We start from the raw sequence: 24,397 nt of genomic DNA on the forward strand, positions 1-24,397 counted from the left end.
CTCAGATTTCAAATTACGTCCATTTTCTTACGAAATTCAAAAACAAATACCGTTTTGGCGCTGTGGCGTGAGATCGCTCTGGCGCAGCTCAAGAGAAGCAGCAGTGCCGAGCACACATAATCTTCTCTTCCGCCTTAATATTACCAGTTACAGCGTGAAATAAACATGAATGAGCATCTGAAAGTGTGTTAAAAGATAAGAGTATAACTTATCGAAATCCTTGTTGTCACATGGAATCGCTCAATCATTGTTTCAACCGAGGAAAGACGTCAGTGAAACAGCTTGTAAACAATGTCATGTAACGTCACATTTACCTCAGAAAAACCATATCCAGTGACCATGAACTCGTTAGTGAGCTAGAAAAATTAACTCTAGAGAGGAGCATTTTGCTAAATATATGCACCATATTACATATGCATTTTATGTTATTTTATAATTATTTTATGTTTTTCAATATTTAATGCATGTTTGAATAAATCTGGCAAGTTTTTATGACAGCCACCATTTAAATATTTATATTTCATATAACTTTATTATTAGAAAAATAAATAAAAGTGTAATTGTTTGTATACAAATCAGTAAATCTTTACCTTCAATATTAGGCTATAGTAGGCTAATGAAACAATTTTAATGATACAACTGAATCCCATAGTTTACAGCATTGGTTAAGAGATTTGTTTTCCTTGAGAAAATTTGCCATGTATTGTACCTGATATCCAAAATAATCAATATTGAATCGAATCGTAATCGAAATCGAATCGAATTGGAAGCTTGTGAATCGAAATCGAATTGTGAAATGTGTGTCAATACCCAGCCCTAGTAGACAGCCTTAAACAACAGTTGTGGTGTGTCATGTCAGAATAAGTGACCAGTGGAGATGCGTTGGATTGGTTTATTATAAGTAAGATGCTCATTCTCTCTTGCAGGGTTTTTCCTGGGTCAAAAATATTTTTTTTGGGTGGTGGCGGATGAACATGGTCCTCCACACATCCAGTACAAAGTACCCTTACCATGTGAACTGCGAGCCAGTACTGACAATAAATCCATAATTAATGCCAAGAACCATTTTGTAATATTTACTTTTCCTATTTATTCTCTAAATAAAAAATAATCACGGTCAGGACGGATCATAAAACAAAGTGCTTTGAACTATTTTATTTATAAAAATCTGTAAGTTTATTTAAAAAAAGGGGAATGTGTGACTTATTTGAAAGGAAATAAAATGAACAACAAAGTAGCACATTACATGGAAAAAGTGGCAGAATTATTAATTTGCATCATTTTATATAATACTAGATTGTTTTTTTCCGTCCATTGCTATGGTTATCACGGTCAATTACGCATTTAAATGCACTTGTCAATCCAGAAACTTTGCAATGTTAGCAGCTTTAAAATGATGTATTATATACAGAAAGCGAACAAAGATCGCTGCCGTTATAATCACTGAAGCTGTAAATAACAACGCGAGGCACACAAAGCTGCAGCCTTGAAGAAACTTCTGTTATAATCAATAAAGATGTGCAATGAATCTTTTATTGACATTGTGTTTATACTTTGTTGGTTATAATGAAAGGATTCGCAGATTCTGACTAACTTAGTCACATCTGATTGGCCCTTGCTTTCGCAAGTTCAACAGATATCACTGTGATTGGCTAGAAAGCTCAACCCTGCAAAAACACGTTGTAAATAGAAACCCTTTGTTTTTCACAGAGCACTTACACAGTCACAGGAATTTTTTTAAGTGTTTAAAGCAGCCGGCTATCAGAATAAATCTTTTGCGGGACAAAGATTAGTTTTGGCAGCCGCCAAAATATTTTTAATTCAGGAAAAACCCCAATCTAGACAGCGTGAGCTTACTCATTTGCACTCAAAAACACAGCTAAAAGTATTGCTAATGTTGGACCTTTGTTTGAACTTTTACCAATTTAGACATGCATTCACAAGCACCCGTTAGAGCTGTGATTGTGATGTTTGAGAAATACATTAATTTACACACATGCAGCTTATAACTGCGTGTTTTCAGAGGTTCACAGTAAATGCTGCTTCTCACGGACTCCAGCAAGTTCTGAGTTCAATATTCATTTGGAAACGCAATGTGCACTACGTTCACATTATTTATAGTTTAGTTTTGTTTAGGTCCTTTATTGTCCACAAGTGGAAATTTGTTCTTTGGCTTCACTATACACCTCACACAAGGACACCAGAAAAACAATATTATGCATAAAAAAAACAATAACTTTCCTATGTACATAAACAATTAATGCATAGCCTGCATATCCACCCCTACTCATATTCATATCTTCTCAACATTATATCTTAAGGCTGTCAAAATTAACATGTTTCTGTTTAACATGTTATAAATATTTAACGCAATTAACAGATCATTCTTTTTTTTTCCTGTCATTTTACTCTGCACTACAGTAAATGATCACGCTCTCATTCATTCAAGTGCCATAAGATGCCAAAAAAGGACTTAAATCTGCACTGGTACGCATCTGTGAAGCGGCTCTCTGTGAACAAACCGGTTCGTCGAGTGAGAACAATAAAAACATGAATGGGGCAGTTCTCCTCACCAGACATTATAGGCAATAGACAGCAAATGAGTATTTAAAGGGCAATAGAAAAATGTTATTGGCATCTTATCAGCCTTCTCTAAAAACTCACATGACATAGACTTATAAAATGTTTCATATTTTTAGAGATAACATCCAACATCCTCTGAAGTATGAGTAGACTTCTGGCTTCAGGTTCATTGTGTTTCTTAGTTGATGCAACACAGCCACATAATATTTTATACATTTAAAAAAATTTATTCTTAATATTTTATATTTTTGAATATCTCCATATTAATCTTGAACGGTAAACTCTCAAGTGTTGGATTTCTAAATATATATTGGTTATGCGTCTGTTCAGAATGACTTATGATCAGCAACCTTTTTATTTTGGGTGTGGCATTTATGCCCTACTTGACAAAATGGGGGGTGTGCTCTTAGGAGGTTGGTATATATGGTAAAATAGAAATTTCATCAGTTTTTTGATCATTCAAGTAGTAGTAAACGATTATGTGTCTGTTTTTCTTCATCGTCTCTCATCTTTACATGGTTACAGCCGCCAACGTGCTGCTGTCTGAGTCTGGAGAGGTGAAGCTGGCAGACTTCGGTGTGGCAGGACAGCTGACAGACACACAGATCAAAAGGGAGACATTTGTGGGAACACCATTCTGGATGGCACCGGAGGTCATCCAACAGTCTGCGTATGACTCGAAGGTAAGACCCTCTGTGTAGGGCTGTCACGATATGCGATATGAAACCGCAACACTCAGATCCACGAACCTACACACACACCTTCCAGCTCCCAGAGTTATCCTTCCCGTCCAGATCTAGTGCTACCACATCTTTAAATTACTATTAGTATTATTTGAGGTTAACATTACACAATACGTAGACCTACACCACAAAACTAGTTGATGATAAATTCTTTAATTTTACCTGTAACGGGCGTTTCACATCGCAAACGTCAGCCGCGCGTATTTTTTTCCCCGGCGTGCATGTTAATCAGTGTGCATTTACAGCGGGAACCTATTTTTGCTGCGCTGCCGCTCAAAGTGAAAGCATGCTTTTGATGGACAAAATAAATATGATTTCGCACAAAAAGTGCCCAAAATGCACAGAATAAACATATCTAGTGAGTTTTAACAAGAACCGGAGTTGGCAAACAAAAGAAAATGAAGACTAAATACAAATATTTATAGAAGATTTACCTGTAGTTTTTTCAAATGTTATTTAATAAAAACAAAAAATAAATCGAGGTTTGTATCGAATCATGATACGAACCGAATCGTGGGTTTGGTGTATCGTTACAGCCCTGGCTCTGTGCTTAATCTGCTTTAACCAGCTTACTACACCTGCAGCACGCTTGTTTATATCACTCCCTGATTATGTTTCCATAATCACACCGTTCTTGCAGTTATTAAAGGCTAAACTGTTAACACGTATCCATATATAAACATACATATCATTTAGGGATGGGTGATAAAATGTCAGCAATAATTATTGCAATACATTTTTCCTCAATAAAATTATAACAAAAATGTAATCTGTTTATGCATCAACTTCACCACGCAGTAGGCTTGGGCGGTATTCCGGTAATATCGTATACCGCGGGGTCTTAAAATAGCAACGGTATCAGTTTCATAAATATAGGTATAGGTATCATAAATATAATTTATTCAATGCCTAAAAATGCTTATGTATTTGTCATCAAGTGACAGTTTGGAGGAGAAAGAGAGAGAGAGAAAGAAGGGAGAGGCGGTAAATACTGACGAGGCAATTTGTAAATGTTGCAATAAAAAAGGTGACCGCGAGAGATGGAAACACCTCTAACCTAATGTCGCATCTCCGAAACAACCACCCACTCACTGCTGCGAGAATGCATTTTACCCCGAGTTCATTAAATAAGCGCATTAGTTTATATTTGTTAAAATATTATAATGTTATTTTTTTTACATTGATAATGAAAACTGAACAGCACGAGTAAGATGGGATGCATCGGGAGTCAGACATTGACCACTTAATTAAGTTTCATTTTGTAAAAGGCTTTTCTTTAAAGTGAATTTCGTTTTCTATAAATTGTATCTTAATTTTAATAATTTTTTTATCAACCAATTGCCTGGATTTAATAAATAAGAATTAAATATAGCAGACAACATAATCATGACATGATCGTGCGCTGGCGCGCCGCGGTCACTTGCATTGAAATCATCATAAATTAACCGAAACTCAGTGTATGTCTCACAGACATGACAGATAGGCCTATATCTAAATAAAGCTAGAAATTTCATTAAACGAAACAATTCAAAACGAAAAGAAATGGGCCACTCGCTGATTATTTAATCCATGATTTGCATTTCTCTCTATGCGCGTTCTAGGGCTGTGCAATTAATCGAATTTTGATTTCAATTTCGATTTCGGCTCCCAACGATCTCCAAAATAGTACAATCGAGTAAAAACGAGTATTTTGCCATGTTCTGTTTTGCTATTTTGTCTTGTGTTCTGAATGATTCGCGCACACGCATATCCGCCCCTCCCGAAGCCATAAACTCTCTCAGCCTATACAGTCATAAATTGCAAGCACAATAAACTTCCCAATAATAATTGGCTAATATAATATAGACTGGAGTGAGACCACAGACGTCTCTCGAGCTGTTGCGATCTCTTTCTGCTCGATCACTGTAGCGCCTCAGTTCAAGCGAACGGCAGCAAGCGCGCACATGACCTGATCATGTGTTCCGCTTTACAACACAAAACAAATCGAGAATGAACACAGGGAGCGATATTAACCCCTGTCTGCTTGTCCGGGAAAAGGGGATTTTTAAGTTTCAAGTGAAAGGGTTTTGCTTGCCCGACCGATCTTATACAGTCAGTGTAAACAGAGATTGGTAATGGATAGTTTCTGGAAGCTGCGCTGCCTAACAGCTCACACAAAAACTCACAAAAGAAACATACTGAGGTAGAAATGTTGAGTTTTTTTATTAATAATATATGATATAGTTAAGTAACATAACACGACTATGGGCTGTTCTATAATATCACGTTTGCAAATGTTACATTGAATTTAAAGTTTAATAAACAAGTAGCCTAGTTTATATATAGTAACTAGGCATGTGCCGGTATCAAATTTTCATGCTGCGATTAATTGATTGAGCTTTTATCACGGTATACGGTATTATCACGATATTTTAATTGCACAAGAGAAACAGACGGATTGGGGGTATCTAAAAAAAAACTTGCATCACAATGTGTAATTGTGATTGTCAAAACATTAATTTTATTTTTTAGTGACAACATGTTATAGTGTTTACATGGTTACTGAGGCTACTGTTTGTATTATTGCTTAACACAATTTTCATGATTTCAATTAAATTCTTGGATTTAATTTCAATCTTGATTCAATATTGACTCATTTGGATAAATATTAGGTAGGCTACAGTAGATAGCCTGCATTTAAATGTTTCTCAAGAAAAAAATATATCTCACATAATGCTGTAAACATACAGAGAGAAATTAAATATAATGCATACAATATAAATATAATAATAATATAAATATAAAAATGTAATATGCCGTAATTTTCATTATAATAACAATTATATAATGACAAGTAAACATATATTAAAATAATATAGTGCACATATTTAGCAAAATACTCCTCTCTATAGCTATTTTCTTATAGTCAACTAACATTAAATGGCTTTCCTGAGGTAAATGTAACGTTCTGTGACATAATTGTTCTCCTGCAGTGTTATTGACCTCTTTCCGTGGTTGAAAAACACTGATTGATCGAAAGTACGTACCTTTCGGTGGGTTGTACTGTATCTTTAATAAAAAGTAACAGATGATCGGTTTACTTGATCTGAGGCGCGCGATCTGTCACGTCACATTTACAAGCACCAAAACAGTATTTATTGTCTGAATTTCGTTATAAAACCTGAGAGCTGATATTTTTTTCATATCAAAAGTAACCTGCTCTGTCTAGTCTGTCGGTGTCAGTGTCCTCTTTGCTCCGCGATTTTTCTCTGGGTGAGAAAATGGATGTGTGGCGCGAGACCGTGTGAAAGTGTCAATTGCGTGAGTCTCAAGCTGAATGCGTGAGAGTTGGCAGCCATGCGGGGGATAAATAGTCGGCAGCGTTCCTCCTTCCGCCGTGCTTCTTCTCCATGTGAGGATTGTTTACATTAGACTAGAGTGCGCACTGCATGCACACAGTGCTTATACATGTGATGTGGGGATTGTTTACATCAAAGTGCACATGTGTTTTGCGCAGCATATACACATTGTTTTTTAAGCGGTTGATGGAAAATAAGCTGATGCGCGTTCTAAAAATCTAAATTCGGATCTATTATTTTTCACGGTATTTCGAAGTCCCCGCGATAACAATATCGTACAAATTCATTACCGCGATTTATCGCATTACCGAATACCGGCACATGTCTAATAGTAACTTACATTTTAGACGCAGTATTGACGGGTTTTGTTCTATTTCACAGACGAAAATAGTTACAAAAGAAAAGCATCACTAAGCGCTGTGTTTTGTTACTGAATGATTCATTATTTTGAATGAATCGTTTTAATGAATGACTCAATGATTCATTTATTAAGACGGTCACTTGACGCCACCTATTGATTTATTGTTTAAAGGTATCATTGATTTTATTTATTTTATTATTTGTTTAGAAATTAATCTCATAATATTTTTACAGTTGTAATTTTGCAGTGTAAATTAATTTGATTGATAAAAGCCCTTTTTATGAAAACTGAATTTGATCAAATGTAAAAATTTGACATAAAACATATATTTAGTTAGGTTTAATAAATAGTCCTTTATAAAGGTAAATAACGCCCTGGTGACCCCCTACAACAAATTACTTTGTAAACATGTCACCTTTTTCACCACTTCTGAGTTTGCAGGTCTGTTTAATAGTTCAAAAAGTACAATAAATGTTAAAATTTCGATTTTTTAAGAATTGTTGAAAGGTGTCTTTTAATAAATGCAACATTAGATCAAATTAAATGAAACTATTCCAAACGAAAAGAAATAGGCTAGCCTACTCTCTGATTATGTAATCCATGATGTGCATTTCTCTCTATCGTTCACTATGGAGATGGCGATTCGTCAATTTCTCTAAACAAAACAATTCAAAAGGAAAAGAAATATAGGCAGCATACTCTCTGATTAATCCATGATGTGCATTTCTCTCTATACGCGCGTTCACTACGGAGATATCAATCGACAATTTCTTTAAACGAAACAATTCAAAAGGAAAAGAAAAAGGCTAGCCTATACCTTCTGATTATGTAATCCATGATTTGCATTTCTCTCTATATATGCGCGTTCACTAGGTGATGGCGATCGTCAACTTAATCTTTGCAGCACTGACAGAAAAGTTGTATTAATAAAAATCAATGGACGCGTGTCACCGGATTTACAAATGCACGTCTTGCTTGTTGCTTGTTAATTTAATTTAAATTAATTAATAAAATGAATACTTTAATTGTCATAATTAAAATAATTAAATATTATTAAGTGTCCCATTTCTGCTCATTTATAAATAGTAGGGGTGTCACGATTCTCCAAATCCTTGATTCGATTACATTTTCGATTCTAAGGTCACGGTAAGATTCGATTCTCGATTTTTTTTTAAGCACAGGTTGCTGTTGCTCCTAAAAAGCTGACATCAGTTCATCGCAATCTCACACATCTCTGTTATTATCAGTGAAGCTGACTGCACAATGAATCTTTCATAATATATAGCCTACACTTTGTTTGTTATAATTAGAGGATTTGCCAGCGTACAGAATTCAGCACTGAACAAAAAGTCCGTTTTGAGCGGCGAGGAGAGTCTATCTTAAATGCTTCTGATTGGTCATTGCGTTCAAGAAATCAACACATATGATTGTGATTGGCTAAATCGCTCAACGCTGCCAACATGTTATAAATAGAATCTCTGGCCTGTAAATCGTTTCTATTTTGTTTTAGTTGTTCTTGTTGCTTTTCAGCAACAGATAAATAAATGTATTAGTTTTTATATGTTTTATTCATAGATATTTCTAGTTTGCGGGAGTCCCGCGAACTGTTTTATTCTCCCGCACACACAGAGTGAGTTTATTACCGCCCGCGCTCGGCCATCGAATCTAGTCCCGCGCCGCACTCTATTGCGTTGGGAGTGCACGTCTCTAGATCAAGAGCCCGGCCCGAGGATAGTGACGGGAAATATCGGCCAAGTTCGGGCTCGGGCATAGAATCCAAGTTAGAGGACTCACAGCCTTTCAACACGTGTGTTTTTTTCCCGCGCCGTGATGAGTCGTTCATGAACGATCCGTTCATTGCCTCTGTCACGTGACAAATGAACAAAAGACTCGGAAGGTCAAGTATTAATGTTCCCTGTAAATTACTTTTGACTACATTATAATGATTTCTTAATTCAGAATATGATCAAGATTGCGTTGGATGTGTTCGGGGAATTTGCCTGTTAAAAGTATAACATTTAAAGCCCCTGAAATGACTAGAAAAAAGATTAGTTAATTTTGATGAACGAGATTGAACAATAGAGACATGGGCGTGGCAGTATCGACGATTCCATTTTTTATTTCGATTTTTGAGTTTGTGAATTCATTTCGATCGATTTCGATTTAAAATCGAAATCGTGACACCCTTAATAAATAGTATTTATATCTACCACCCCCTCAGCACCTGGGTTAAAAAATTATTTGGCGCCACCATATTATAACGGCCCACGTATTAAAAATAGTCGAGTCTAAATAGGGCTCCGGCTCATATTACATTTATGCCGTCAGCCGGGATCAGACACAACGTGCACGGGTTGGCCTTGATTTTTGTTTTGGTTTTTTTTTGCCCGATCTGGTATTCAGTTTCTGAACGGTGTAGGCACAAGCCAACAGTTTGGTGACGCTGTCTGAGCCTTATGTCATAATTTTTAATTAGTCACGGTAATACCGTATACCCCGGTAAAATAGGGAGGAGGTTTGACGGTATCAAAATTTGGATACCACACAAGCCTACCACACAGACCATTTATCCGCTCGGCTCAAAAGTTAAACCGGCAGATACGTTTACTCTGTGATCGGTCTCGGTCACGTGACCACTAAACAGCGCTGTGAGATCCAGTGAGAAGCGCATGAATTCAGCGAAGAACACGAATGTCTCTGAGATTTAAACCGTTTAAAGACAGATAAAACCACACGGACGAACACTACAACCTACAAACCACCCTCATTTACCTAGGCTGAGACACTGCGAGCGTGTTTTGTCATATTGTACTTTAACATATGATCACAGTGTTTTAGTGCACATAAACTTTACGTGCTCCAACAAGCTAATCTATCTAATCTGTTATTTTATTCATGCTTTACAATATTAATCTTTAAAACAGCATAAGGATGCCAAAAAAAGTGGATATGTTTCATTTATATACAGGTGAAACTCGAAAAATTAGAATATCTACAAAAGTTATAATTTTGATGATTATGGCTTACAGCCTATGAAAATCTCAGAAAATTTGAATATTACATGAAGTCAATAAAAATACAAGGATTTTTAATACAGAAATGCCAGCCCTCTGAAAAGTATAATCATGCATATGTATATAGTTATATATACTAAATATATTAGTTTCACCTTTTAATTTGAATCGCTGAAATGCATGATATGTTGCACGATATTCAAATTTTTCGAGTTTCACCTGTATGTAAAGATGATGACATCTAAAATCTCTTTTATTATAATTTGAGATGCTTTCATTGTGTTAAAGGATGGTTATAAATCAATGATGGTTTAGCTCGCTCTTTCTTGCTTTATTCTAAAAGTGGTTTTCTTATGTCGTGCTCGATTTGTGTTGGACCTCATAAAGGAGTGTGTTTTTCTCTCAGGCTGATATCTGGTCTCTTGGGATCACTGCCATTGAGCTGGCCAAGGGCGAGCCGCCGAACTCAGACATGCACCCCATGAGAGTCCTCTTCCACATCCCCAAGAACACGCCGCCCACCCTCAACGGAGACTTCTCCAAGATCTTCAAAGAGTTTGTGGACTCCTGTCTCAACAAAGACCCTACATTTGTAAGCACAGCTAAAGCATTGCTTTCTGATTGAGGAATGATGTGCTTAAACTAGGGTTGTCACAGTATCTTAACTTTGGCATTCCAGCTAAAGTATCACAATACCAAGTAGTAGGGATGTGACGATACCAAAATTATAAACCCTAACGCTCAAAATAATTAATTGGTTTGAGTAGGACAAACTTAAATTAAACTAATTAGTTCAAAGTATTTATCCCATTTTTTTTTCTTTCAAAATAAAAAGTACAAAATAAAAATCTGCCAGTTCTGCTTGCTTAAACTTTGAATTTCTTAACTTAAAAAATTTTAGGCAACTGATTGCCTTAATTTTTTGAGTTTTGCCAACTTATTCGGGTTTACAGTAGTCGGCACCAATACCATTAAAATTTTACGGTTCTCGGTACCAATTTCGGTACCACAGCAAAATCTGTTGGGACTATTTTTCTATTTTATTGAACTATTTGAAAAAAATATTAAATTAAATGCAATTACTTTATTATTTATGATGGTAATCATAAGTACATAATACATATAAGCATTGAAGGCTACATGCTGTTTAACAGTAAACATTGCTTATAAAAAGATCAAGTGGAAAAACAAGCAACCTTCTATGCACACATTACTATTAGTTGTAGTAGTATTTTTATTACATTAAGACGTAGCTAAATCTACTGTACAACAGTTGGCTAATATAATTCAGTCAATTTCTTCAAGTTAAACCAAACTTTTATTTTGACGGGTTGCCGTGAAGACCTTTTGTGTGTGTGTGTGTGTGTGTGTGTGTGTGTGTGTGTGTGTGTGTGTGTGTGTGTGTGTTATGATATGACGATAGTTTTTCTCAAATGAAACTGTAAAATTCTCATGAAGTGACTCTCAGATCGGCTCTGAAGAGGAAGTTCATCATGTCCTCACATCGTGAGGCAGCAGAGACTGAAACATGCGCGTGTTTCAGTGTGTGTGTGTGTGTGTGTGTGTGTGTGGGGTAAATGAAACCGCGCGTCTACGCCATTCATTCACACAGAGACAAGCAGAACATGCAGGGTTAATAGTCTAGTTTTTGCGGTTTAATATTCACAGACACTAGTATAATACACTGTGGTGTATATCGGCTACAGTGCTCCTAGTAAAAGGTTAGTCTGGAGCCTCACGCTTAGATAAACACGGAAGCGACTGAACGCAGCTGTTAGTGGGTACCGAATATACCCGGGACTCGGTACTACCCGTACTACAGAAATGCTGGTATCGTCGCATTTTCTAAATTTCAGTACTGACTTGGTACCGAAGTACCGGTTCTTTTGACAACACTACCAAGTAGTATCCAGTGTCATATTTGTGATGCTATTGTAGTTTATTAATACTTTGAATTAGTTTATTTGGCCCTGTTTACACACGGTACTAAGATGCGTTTTGGTGGATCATGTAACACCGCTGTAAACGAGTGTAAAACGCTTCGAGCTCGTCCACTTCCAGTTGAAAACACATTCGACCGGATTGCTTTTGTAGTGTAAACGCTTATGTGATCGAATGTGTTCAAACACCCACTAAAAGACCGTTTTCTCTCTGTCTACTGGATAATGAGTGAACATTATGAGAAGAGATCGAGCCAGACGGGTTTAAACTTTACCGGCTGAAGACACAAGTTTGGTTTGAAGAGGGATATCAAACCAAGCTCAATGTTCTCTCAGCATTCCTGATTCCTAACACACACACACACAGCGTTCGGCTGATCTTGTGTCTGTCAGAGCAGAAACTAAAGCTGACGCTCTCTGTGTGTTTTTCTTGTGTTCATATGTAAATTGCGTGATCTTATTTTGTCCATTAGATTGAAAGATCTGAAAAAACACACACATTTACCCCTCTCGAAGGAAGTCCGGACGGAAGTGGTTGAGAGTGGACAAAAGATGTCTAGTTAGGTTTTAGCTTAATTTTATTAGTTATTGTTTTATGTCTTAATAGTTTTTATTAATTTTTGTTTTTATATTTTATTATTCTAGTAGCAAGTCAAAATTTCTTGTTTGTACATGAGAAATGTGGCTTTGGTAACTAGCTTAACTAAAACAAAATAACTTAAATATTAGTTTTTTATGACCCTACAAGTTCCATTAAACCATATTTGAAGTATAAAATATTTTCCTCACATTTTTATGAAGGAAAAGCAAAACACTAAACTTAAAGGTGCAAAAAAGTGCAAGCTACAGGATTTATTTTATTATGTAAAAAACAAAAAGGTGACAAGAAGAAGCATACATTGACTACAACATAATCAGTTATGAATAATTTTGTTGGTTCGTTCTTGTTTTTGCATGTGTTCATAATTCCGCTGTACGACAGCCTAGCCAAAGTTTGCGTTATTGCATTATCATCAACTTAAGACACAACTAGGCAATATGATTACAAAATCTTTAACAAATGTTTGAATAAAGGGTAAAGATGTCAATTCTCCTAGGCTGGACATCACTTTTGACCTTTTTTTTCAGTTAACATTTATTTTGTTTTGTTTCAAGTATATTTTATTTATGGTTTTGGTTTTAGTGAACTATAATAACTCTTATAATATCGCAATACCACTTACATTATTTGGAAGTGTCATCACTTTCGTTATGTTTGCTATAACAAACCTGAGTTTTACAAACAAACCCAGACCTCTCTGAAGTCCACCGAACTCATCACACAAGGTGAAGGTCATGTGGTTTGCTTATAATGTGCATTAAAGGGTAGTTCATATTCTGTGTGAACGGACTTTCACATGTAGGAATGTTTAGTTCTGGTTTGTAAATACTGTGGCACTGCCAGCATATAAAGGCTGCAACACACACTTATACTGATGTGTTTGTAAAGTGATAAAGGTAATAAAATGTCATTATATCTTCCTTTCTCAGAGGCCCACAGCAAAGGAGCTTCTGAAGCACAAGTATATATTAAAATACGCCAAGAAGACGTCCCACCTCTCCGACCTCATCGACAGACTGAAGCGCTGGAAAGCCGAGGGACACAGTGATGGAGAATCCAGTTCTGACTCGGACTCGTAAGCGCACAAATACATTCACAACACAATCATTTACAATCCTAAATAAGTTTGCACACCCTGCTTTCCATCACTAAAATGCCTGATGCTACTAAGTAGTTACTCTCTAGATCTTGTTTAAAATGAAGGATCACAACAGAATCAATGGTCAGACTTCAAGTCTCTTCTGCTCACCAAGGCTGCGTTTATTTGATTTAAAAAAATTAAAAAAAGTAATATTATCACAATTTTAAATAACTCTTCTATTTTAATATATTGTAAAATGTAGTTTTATTCCTGAGATCATTATTTTCAGCATCATTATCCCAGTCTTCAGTGTCACATGATTCTTCAGAAATCATTGTAATATGCATTTATGATTATTTTCAATGTTGAAAATTTTTTAATTTTCCTTGCATGCACGTTAAGTAAATTATATTTTATTAAAATGTTAATGCACTTTAAAAAGTGAATTATTTCAATAAAAGATGCGATGCTTGATCTGTTTATTGCGCCCTCTTGTGGGCATAGGAGACAATAAAGCACTTTTTTCCTCTAACATTAACATTAAGTATTGCCTTTAGAATACAAATATAATTTGAATTGTGCTAATATTTAAGAAGAAAAATTCGAATTTAGCTTTTCAGCCATTTTGACACAACACACCCTAATTGATGAAACTACCCTGAGCTGAGCATCTCGATGTGTTCTTGATGGTCTAATGATGTGTGTGTGTGTGTGCGCGCCTAACAGAGAGAGCAACAGTAAGGACAATGAATCGTCTCCTGAATGGTCCTTCACAACCGTTAGAAAGAAGAAGCCCGAGAAGAAACAGCCCAACGGAATGGTTAGTTCTCAATGATGATTTGGATATTCAATGTAGAAAATTCTGAAACTGGTTAATAGAGAACATGTCTGTGTCTTTTGCTCGCCTTCCTTCAGGCCGAAGAAGTGCAGAAGAAGTCCGTCAGTTTAACCACCGTCATGGCTCCTGTTTTTTCTGAGGTAGGGGACCGAGTCTTCTCACGTTCTAGAGGTCAAATGAAATAAAAAATGCCATTCAGAACAGGCCTGTGCCGGTAAACTTGACAACCGCACCGGCGCTGGTCTGCAAAAGCACAGATTCTGTATGTGATGCTGTTTTTCATGAATATTATAACAGGAGTGAAGCACAAAGCTTTGTTTACAAAATAAATTAAATATTACATCGCAGGGCTCCAGACTAACTTTTTTCACTAGGAGCACAGTGGCCCCCAACTGAAAATTTTAGGGGCACAACCAGAAAATGTAGGGGCACACACCCTAAATCAACATGCTGACCAAATATTCACATTTCTACTAATTTCCACTGTATTACTAATAAAAATCTTTGATAATAGATGCAGAAATTACAGTGTGCTGTTTCAAATTCAGTCACATTTTATAAGATGCAACAACAAGGTAAACCGACAGCACCATCGATGTCATGTCAGTACAAGTAGGGAAAAAATATACCATACATTCAGAAAGAAAAAGTGCTAAGTTACAAAGTGCTTAGTAACCTTTCGGTCATTTCATAGTTAAAAACAATACTGCACTGTCGGCAAACTTCGTGTTTCCCGCAGTTCTACCAAATTCACTGGTCACACATGTGCAACTTTGTGTAAATTTCAGTCACACACTCTCAAATTTTGGTGGCAAAATGTGACCATTTGGTCGCAGTCTGGAGCCCTGCATCGCAGCCAAACGTTTGGATTCGTGACGAATGAGAGAGTTGTGTGTGAGCCCATAAATGTAAGCTTTGTATTCAGTTTTGCGATCCGCTCTCCAGATTATCAGTGAATTTAGCAATATTCCTGTAGTTTTTCCACTGGACGAGGAATCTCTCGTTTCTTTCCCCAAATTTTCACTCACGTCTCACACATTTCCGAAGGGGATTATAAACAGTGTTTGGAATAACGGCGTTTAAAAGAATTGCGTTAGGTAACGACGTTATTTTTAACGCGGTGCGTTACCACGGGCGTCAGTTTGGTTAGAAATGTGCTGGGGACAGAGACGCTTTCAGAAGTGCATTTTCAGAAGTGCTGGGTACAAACTTAGGTAGATCTTTTGCCAAGCGTGTCAGAGGTTACGGGTTCTAATCCACACGTGTAGTTTTTTTTTTCTCATCAAAACTGAACATGTTCATCAGTGGTTACAGTCTATATCAAGCAGGACATGTTTGTGTGCATTTTATTTTGTGATTTCACCGGAATGAATAGAGTCCGCAACGGCGGTAGATTGAAGCGCGTCTGAGTGAAGACCGCGTGCGCCACAGAGGACGCTGTATCCATAACACTGATCGCCGAGGCAACGAGCGCTCAGCTTGAGTAAAAAACACATTTTAGCGCTAGATCACTTATTTAATAGCAAATTAAATGGCAACGCATGGCGTTGTTAGAGATTGATTTATTTAATTTGCTACAGTTACTGCAAACACACTTTATATTATTTAACTGTTTACTTTTGAAGAAAATACTTGAAGTACAGAATGTCTACCAGACCAGTTGTCTGACATTGGGAGTTTGATTTATTTAATTAAGAATAAGACTACAGAGCTAAACACACTTTTTTGTTGTTTAAAAGTTTACTTTTGTTGTGAACAAAACACTTGGAAGTAGCCTACAGGTTGTTTACTTGACCAGTTGTCTCAGGTTGAGAGCGTTTGATTTAATTTGCTAGAGTTAAATGCACTTTATATGGTGTAACGGTTTACTTATCTTACAAAGATAATACTTGAAGTGCAGGATAAACCTCTTGCTGCCTGTCGACGTGCAATAAATATCCAAAGTTATGTACAAACACCTGTTCTACTCATTTCAACTGCTCAAAAAAATCCAAATTCTTTGACATAGCAACTTTTTTTTTACAGTAACGCAAATAGTTGCTTTCCCTGGTAACGAGTTACTTTTATTATGGAGTAATTCGGTTACTTTTTGGAACAAGTAGCGAGTAACTATAACTAATTACTTTTTTAAAGTAACGTTCCCAACACTGATTATAAACGTTTCTTTCTTTGGTTCGCTTCAAAGTAGGCCTGTTATATTCTCATTCTTTACTGTGGTAAAGCAGAAAAACGCTGTAGGACGGATAGCCTACATTTTTACTTGCACGTCAAATTCTTTTTAACACAGTGTGTGCTTGTTATTAGACTTGCTAAAGCGCGTCAAGTTATGTGTAAAGCATCAGTTTCACACACTCGGGTGATTTTACTTTCACTTTCTCTGGCAGCGCAAATCAAACATAGTCTAAATGTCTTGTCCTTGTGGAAGATAAAATTCTCTTCTCTTTTACAACAAGTAGAAAACATGAAGATATTAGAAAAGAGATGGTCTTTCTGCTCGTGTCTCTCAAAGCGCAGAGCGGTAGGATTAGGCTACGTGTCTTTCTGTGGAAATATAAAACAAATGTTTTTTTAAATATTTAACTTTATTATATTATTTAAGTTACCATTATTTACTTTAATGCCTTACAGGCTTTAGTGTGTTTCATTGACGGAATTGCTCAAATAAACACGCATGTCTGTTAGGAAATGGATGTTTGAGCCTCGTTTATTATTTTATTTCAAAACAACCACCGCCTCCAATACCACCAAAACTGCCACCGTCACAGCCCTAATTCTGAATCTTCATTTGACATGAGAATCCTTCCAGTTATGACTGTTGCGTTTTCTGTGTTCACACCCAAGCGATTTTCGCTGACGATGAGCCGAGTGAACATGCTAATTCATTCCCTGACATTAGATGGCGTTTAATGTAAAACAGAAATGCCCCGGAAAGATAATCAAGTGAAATGAAAGGCCCATTTGCTCTGCAATACCACTCCATAAAAGTTGTCTTTTATCAATATTTTTGTAGTCGCTTGCGCGTTTGTCATACAGTTCCTTATGCTCCGACACCAGCAGCTCTACATTTACCATGGCTTGCATCTTCCTCGTCTTCTTCCCGACAGTGTGTAGACGCTGCTTGGCGTACATCTTCTTCGTCGTTGCGTATGTGTGCTCGGCAAGACCGTTTTGTGTTTGAGCGCCCCCAAGTTGTGTTTTACTGTAACTTCGGAAGCTCCAGACACGTGAGCAAAAGCGCCAATCTCATTGGTCGGATAGTTTTTGACGCGACGCATCAAAGCAAAAAAAACAAACCCGAGGCGTTTTTTTTTTTTTTTAAATGACACTTTTACGCCCTGCGTTTTTCGCGTCGGTGTGCACATTCACATTGGCGCCCTTTGTTTAATCACGAGGCGTTAACCGTCGGCGAATATCGCACGCGAAATTCGTCCCGGTGTGAACAAGCATTTATGATGTGAGTTTGTGTGGCTTTTTTTCAGCTGAAATCGCAGCAGCGAGACGATGAGATGACGAGAGGTGTGTTGGAGGAGCTGGAGAAGAGTCTGCATGTGGCTGAGGATCTCTGTCCTGGTGTCACAGACAGCATGATCAGCCACATCCTCGAGAGAGTTCAGAGGTCAGACACACACCGCACGATAATGTGTTTCTCATAGTTGAATTTAGGAGTATGGTTACAGTTTACTGACCTGGAATTTGTGTATTTATCTATGCCGTTTTCTAGCACTAATCATTGAAAGGGTCATGCCATGCGTTTTTTTTTTTTCTTCATGTGGTGCAAAAACAGTCATGATTATTTTCCACCCACTGTCTGATGGTACGTTTACACGACAATTATATGCTAAAAACGGAGGAAGCCCTGACGAGGCCCGATCGAGCCCCGGGAGTGACAGTGAAACGCGACTGGCACGCACTAGCCTTCTCGCTTTTGGCCCGACAGTGGAAACGCAGCAATTGAGGTCTTATGAAGTGATTTGGGTGGGATTTTTTTAAATGTGAATACTGTGACGTGTTTGTTCCCTGAAGAAAGCTTCAGACTACAATGGAGTTCAGAATCAGCGACACTAGCCGTGTTTCCACTGTCGGGCCCAAAGCGAGTGTGCTAGTGCGTGCCAGTCGCGTTTCCACTGTCGCTGCCTCTGGGCCAAAGAGCAGGGTTTTCTGGGCCGCCGAATATCTTGGTCCAAAGAGGGCCGACTCGGGCTTGAGGAGAGGTTTACCTGAGTCTGGAGACTCCATATACCAGCATTAAACAGTCCTTCCAGAAAAATGCAGAGTTTTTTTGTGATTGAATGACAAAAATCATTGATTACGCAGCACGTTTCCTTAAAAAATTAGATGAAATATGCAGGATATTTATGCAATTTTATGGGATGAAATTGCGGGAACTTGCAAAAACTGTGATTTGATGGAAAAAGAGGAAGAAAAGTGATTCCCCCAACACCCTGTTCTCACTAGGCTACTACCTTAATGTAAAGAGTCATTTCTTATTACTTCCTATGATAAGCAAGCGTAACACATCACAGAAAGTGCTGGGAATATTTCAGTTCTCATCTTGTTTTATTTCAGACCTTAATAAACACATGGCTCAAAATATTGATGAGTCAAACAAGTTCTGTAGCTTTACAAAAGGAATATGCTACAACTGTAAAAATGAATAAAAAAAATATAAAAAATAAAATGTGTGCTTCCTGTTTTACAGCTATTCAATGATGTTCACGTCGCGTAATTACGTCACTTCATAATGTTCCCATGGCAACAGGGAAAGCGGCTGCTCTTGTGTGAAGCAAACGTGACATTTTTCAACTTTCTGCTGAGATATGTGACCTTTTTTTGCAACAAAAAGGCGGGGATTATGAAATCAAGTGAGGCGTATTTGAAAAAAATGCGGCCCCCGCATAAATATGCTGATTTGGCTGATTATGCATTGAATTATGCGATTGCATAATCACGTTTTTCTGGCGGGACTGATTAAAGACTTTTAAAATCACTCAATCTCAGAACTCACTTTCAGACAGCAGCGAGTGTTTGAACACCTTCTGCTTGTGATCCGATGTGGATTTTGATCAAGGCAGAAATATTAATATGCGAATATAGTATACCAACAGTAAACATGGCGTATCATCATATAGGCGATCACAATCATGTATTTATTTCGTCTGTCTCGTAACTTTATACCGGACTGTCTGATATCCATATTTAGCTCCGCATACATCATAGAATAAAGCAACTCTGATTATTCAGGAGCGTCCTCTGTTTCTCTGCCTGAAAATATAAATGTATTGGGAGAGAGTGTTAAAGCTCCTCAGTAGAAATGATCATTCTTTCTAAATGTGATGTAAAGACTGTCCTATGACTGCACATAGACACAAACAGACGTGACTTAAGTACGCGTTTCCTCTTTTTTTTTTTTCCTGAAAAACCAGTAAATAGTACTTCTGTAAAACTAATGTGCAATCTTGACAAATGAATATGTTATGATCAGTGTATCACTTATTAGTGTAAAACATCGATGTTTGGGTTTTAAATCAGTAAACCACAAAAATGCCAAGAAACTGCCGCTTTTTTCAGGTTAGTTCTCCGATCTCGATAGTTTCCAGTGATTTCTTTCTGATAAATTTTCCGTTTGTTGGTGAAATGGTGTGTGTGTGTGTGTGTGTGTGTGTGTGTGTGTGTGTGTGTGTGTGTGTGTGTGTGTGTGTGTGTGTGTGTGTGTGTGTGTGTGTGTGTGTGTGTGTGTGTGTGTGTGTGTGTGTGTGTGTGCTTGTACAACTATCTTTGTGAGGACCAGTTTGAGTTTTAGACCATTGGAGTGAGGACAAAGAGAGTAAAGTGAGGACATTTTGGCCGGTCCTCACTTTCTGAGACCCCTTTAAAGGCCTGTTTGAGGGTCAAGACTTGGTTTTAGGGATAAGGTTATAATTAGGTTAAGGGTAAGGGTTCGGGTTAAGCACTTAGTTGTGATGAGTAAGGTTAGGGTAAGCGACTAGAGATCGCATTGTGTCAATGAATGTCCTCATAAAGATAGATGTACAACAGTGTTTGTGTGTGTGTGACGTTGTTCCAGAGGCCGACGGTGGAAAAGCGGCTGATATAGGGAGTAACTGGAACTTTGCAGAGCTTTTTCATGCTCAAACATCAACGATAGATAGATAGAAATTTTTTTTTTTTTTCATCTGGAAATTTGTTTCCACCGTAGATGCGTACATAACACAAACACACATAACTTGTTAAATTATCAACATCTCAGCGCAGCGCTTCTGTGTTGTACGTCACACGTAGGCTCACTATTGGCCGACGCTGGTCATGTGTGTGATGCGTGTGACGTACAACACAGAAGCGATACGCTGTTACACTAGTGAACTCACTCGAGGCCCACAGAGAAGGAAATGAATAGTTGAAATAAAGTCGTTATTTTTGTCGTTATTTTTGTTTGTTTTTGCGCACAAAAAGTATTCTCGTCGCTTGATAAACTTAAGATTGAGCCACTGTAGTCACTTTAGAAAGAAACACTTTCCTAAGAGTTTAGGAAATTTGTTAAAAGTATTGAAAAAATTGTCATAGCGATTGTAAAAAAACTGTTGATCGCAGACATGAACACACTTCCCTCCAGCCCGACTCTAGACGCCTCTGATATCATGTGTGTGTCGTGTTCCTCATCTCTGCTTCTGGATTGTGTGTTTGTAGGTTCTCTGTGAGTTAGTGGGAAACGCCACGCTTCTGCTGTCAGCCCCCGATGACTGCACCTTAACACACACTCACACAGAGAACACACATCTCATCATAACCAAAAGGAATTCTGCTCTTCTTGTCCCAAAGAATGGAAATATATATTATATTATAGAAATATAGTGTGTGTTCAACTGTATTTATACAATTTTGCCACATGCTTTTATATTAGTCTTCTGCTGGTGCCCAAGGATGTGTGTTACTGTTATTTTATTCAGCATTTTACTTTCGAAAGACACAAAATATCCTTACTGGTTAAGTAGATCTGCGTTCGCTAGATCTTTTGGTTCACATTTATTTATATGCGTTTGATGTCCCGATCTATTACTTTATTCTAAATGTTAAACTATGATCAATAATATATATATATGTTTGGGAGATCAACAGTGCCTTTCTGTTCGTCTTGGTTTGGGATTTCTTTATTACTCTCTACACACTGTTAACTGTAGCATTACAGAACTGCTGTATGGGATTACATGCATATCACATCAGAAAACAACAACAAAATGAATAGAAATACCTCATTTAAGCAATCATTAAGAAAGAAAAAAAAAATCAGTTTAATGAAGATCAAGATATAAACCGAGGAGTTTTGCTGTGCAAAAGCTTCCTTCACTTCTAGCCCACGACTATAGGGAATTTCACTTTTCTTTTAATTGGCAAGGTAATTTGTCTTTTATATAAAGGCCTGTTATCAACATTTGTTTCTCAGTAACGCCCTCTTTTACAGTGCCGTGTTCTTGAGCTGATATTTTTATATGAGAGTAGAGCTATACTGTATTTTTGAAGGAAATGTGCACTTCGTTTAATTTCAGAGACATTCCTCTTATCCTCTTACTTTGAGTAGATCTCAAGGGATCCTGCGTCTTTAACCAACGAGGACGTTTCTACACGCGTACACGCTTCCCAGCGCGACTCAAGTCCGGTCTAGAGCTCGAGCTCAATGCAGATCCTTCAGTTTTATGTAATCTCCTGTGATGAGGGATTTTTTTGTTTGTTTTTTGGCCAAGCTTGTAAAGAAACACAAGTGTGCCATTGCTGGTGCGGTGGTGACGTCGTCATCGCTCCTGTTGGCCTGGAGAGACTGTGCCAACGCTGCATCCCATTGTGCCTAAACAAAGCTCACGTTTTTATGTGTATGATGTCATTGTCTTCTCAAAAACAGCTTTAAGACGACGTTTTCACAAGGTGCCAGACTGCTGGAAGATTTTAGAGCAATAAAGGTGTTTAGTAGAACATTTGTATATTTCTTTATAGGAACATGTAGATGCAGAAGCTAGGTTTTGTACATTTCTTCACCAGAGCTTTTGTAAATTTAAGACGCCAGACGGAAATCTTTCTAGGCTGTATCATACAGATGCTGTTTCTTCTCTCTTTTTTTGTTTTTTTGACATCAACTGTTACAAATTAGTTTTTGTTTGGTGTGGCAAATAAAGATTTAAGTTATGACATTTCGGTGTGTCTGCTTTTTTCCCCGTTGATGACAAAAGTTTATTGCACTGTTGTCAACACTGCCTAAAATGATGAAATCACACTGTGTCCAATAGATCATGTTTATTTAAAGTGAATGTGAATTAAAAAATATAACACAAAACACTTGCGTGGGTTAAATATAATACAATTCTGTGGAAATTTATTCTAAAGCATTGTCCAAAAAAAGTAAATTTAGACTATCAAATAAATATCATAACTGAAATTCATGCGTTACTCTGAACTAGGACTATGCAATATGAACAAAAATGCTATCACTTTTTTTTTTTAATCAATATTGTAATCATTATTCCTTTTACACATAGCTTGTCTAACATTTTTTTAGGATAAGACTTTTTTATTTATTATTATTTGTGGGCACCATATCTTTGTTTACAGGGTTATTATAATAGATGAACCTGGAGCACAAAACCAGTCATGAGGGTCCATTTAAAAATTAAAAATAAAACCGTATGATGTATGGTTTGTTAGGATAGGGCAATATTTGGCTGAGATGAAACTATTTGAAAATCTGGAATTTTGAGGGTGCAAAAAAATAAATAAAACCTAAACATTGAAAAAATCTCCTTTAAAATTGTCCATTTTTGTTTGCAATTTTGCTGTATCCACTCACAAAAATATATATTTACGGTTGAAAATTTACGAAATATCTTCATGGAACATGATCTTTACTTAATATCCTAATGGTTTTGGGCATAAAAGAAAAATGTATAATTTTGACCCCTACTATGTATTGTTGGCTTTTACCCGTGCGAGCGACTGGTTTTGTGATCCAGGGTCACACATGTCTCAGTTAGTTACAGCTCCACTGAATGACTGTATGTAGTCATGCTTGTGTCTAAGGACGTGTGTTTAGCTTTGACAGCCTTCGTCACTTCCTCCTCCTCCTCCTGTAAGCTCCCGGAGGAAGGCCGCATGTGAGCCAGAGGCCCGGATCTCACCATATAGAGTATTTACATTTTATTTAAGCAACGAGGGCATAGTGTTTTGAATATCCTATCCATTAGACTATTATTATTTGTTTAATGTGGTCCTTTATAAATACAAATAGACTTTATTTTTTTCCACTCGTAGTCTGTCTTATATAGCCTAGTCTTCTGTGTTATTTGTTTAATATTTCTAATGTAGCATTTATTCGTTCATGAATGAATATATATATATATATATATTTCTCTCTCACTCGCTGTGCTATACGAAAATATGTGGGACATCTTATTTATAACAAGAGAGATTTAATAAATAAAGATGACCAGAAGAAAAACGATCTTGTGTCTGCTATCCGATCTGTTAAAACATCTCAATGTCCAACAAATTAACAAACTCTTGAAGATGATGTCAGGTAATAATATTAATACGATGAAAACAATTATATTTTTTTATGCAAATGAAACACCTAGAGCTAGATCAACGTTCTAATGAATAAAGACTTATATATATGCATATACATATGTATATCTATATTCAGTACATATGTATATATGGACTTTTCCCTTAAATATTTTGAAATTGAGTGTAGAGCCTGCAGTTAAACTCAGATCATCATCTCCGATCTTGTTTTTGAGTGTTTTAGACAATTATGAAACGCAACTATATAATAGACATTTATTTGACTTGACTGAGGCGTTATTAGTCATGTGAACCCGTCTTTTCTTTCATTTGTCATTTTTATTGATGAAAATGT

The 24,397-nt window shown here is 36.9% G+C and overlaps 1 protein-coding gene across 3 annotated transcripts in view; it reads left to right on the forward strand.

Moving 5' to 3' along the window:
• Positions 1 to 22,676, forward strand: part of stk26 (serine/threonine protein kinase 26) — a 38,500-nt gene extending 15,824 nt beyond the window's left edge. The window contains exons 5-11 of one of the 3 annotated variants that reach the window (XR_013201292.1): positions 3,109 to 3,266; positions 10,446 to 10,631; positions 13,510 to 13,655; positions 14,388 to 14,481; positions 14,577 to 14,639; positions 17,979 to 18,382; positions 18,603 to 19,177. Coding sequence is in view for 1 of the 3 variants with exons in the window: in XM_077224838.1 (XP_077080953.1) it covers positions 3,109 to 3,266; positions 10,446 to 10,631; positions 13,510 to 13,655; positions 14,388 to 14,481; positions 14,577 to 14,639; positions 17,979 to 18,115; positions 21,184 to 21,199 (800 nt within the window). In the remaining 2 variants the exon portion in view is untranslated. Of the gene's footprint in view, positions 1 to 3,108; positions 3,267 to 10,445; positions 10,632 to 13,509; positions 13,656 to 14,387; positions 14,482 to 14,576; positions 14,640 to 17,978; positions 18,383 to 18,602; positions 19,178 to 21,183 lie in introns of those variants that run through there. The other 2 variants (XR_013201293.1, XM_077224838.1) reach the window with 2 other exon arrangements.
• The last annotated feature ends 1,721 nt before the right edge of the window (positions 22,677 to 24,397 follow it).

Source organism: Siphateles boraxobius, unplaced genomic scaffold (assembly GCF_051911475.1).
Source record: "Siphateles boraxobius isolate OS27281-9 unplaced genomic scaffold, OSU_SipBor_1 92, whole genome shotgun sequence".
In the NCBI taxonomy this organism is placed as follows: Eukaryota; Metazoa; Chordata; class Actinopteri; order Cypriniformes; family Leuciscidae; genus Siphateles; species Siphateles boraxobius.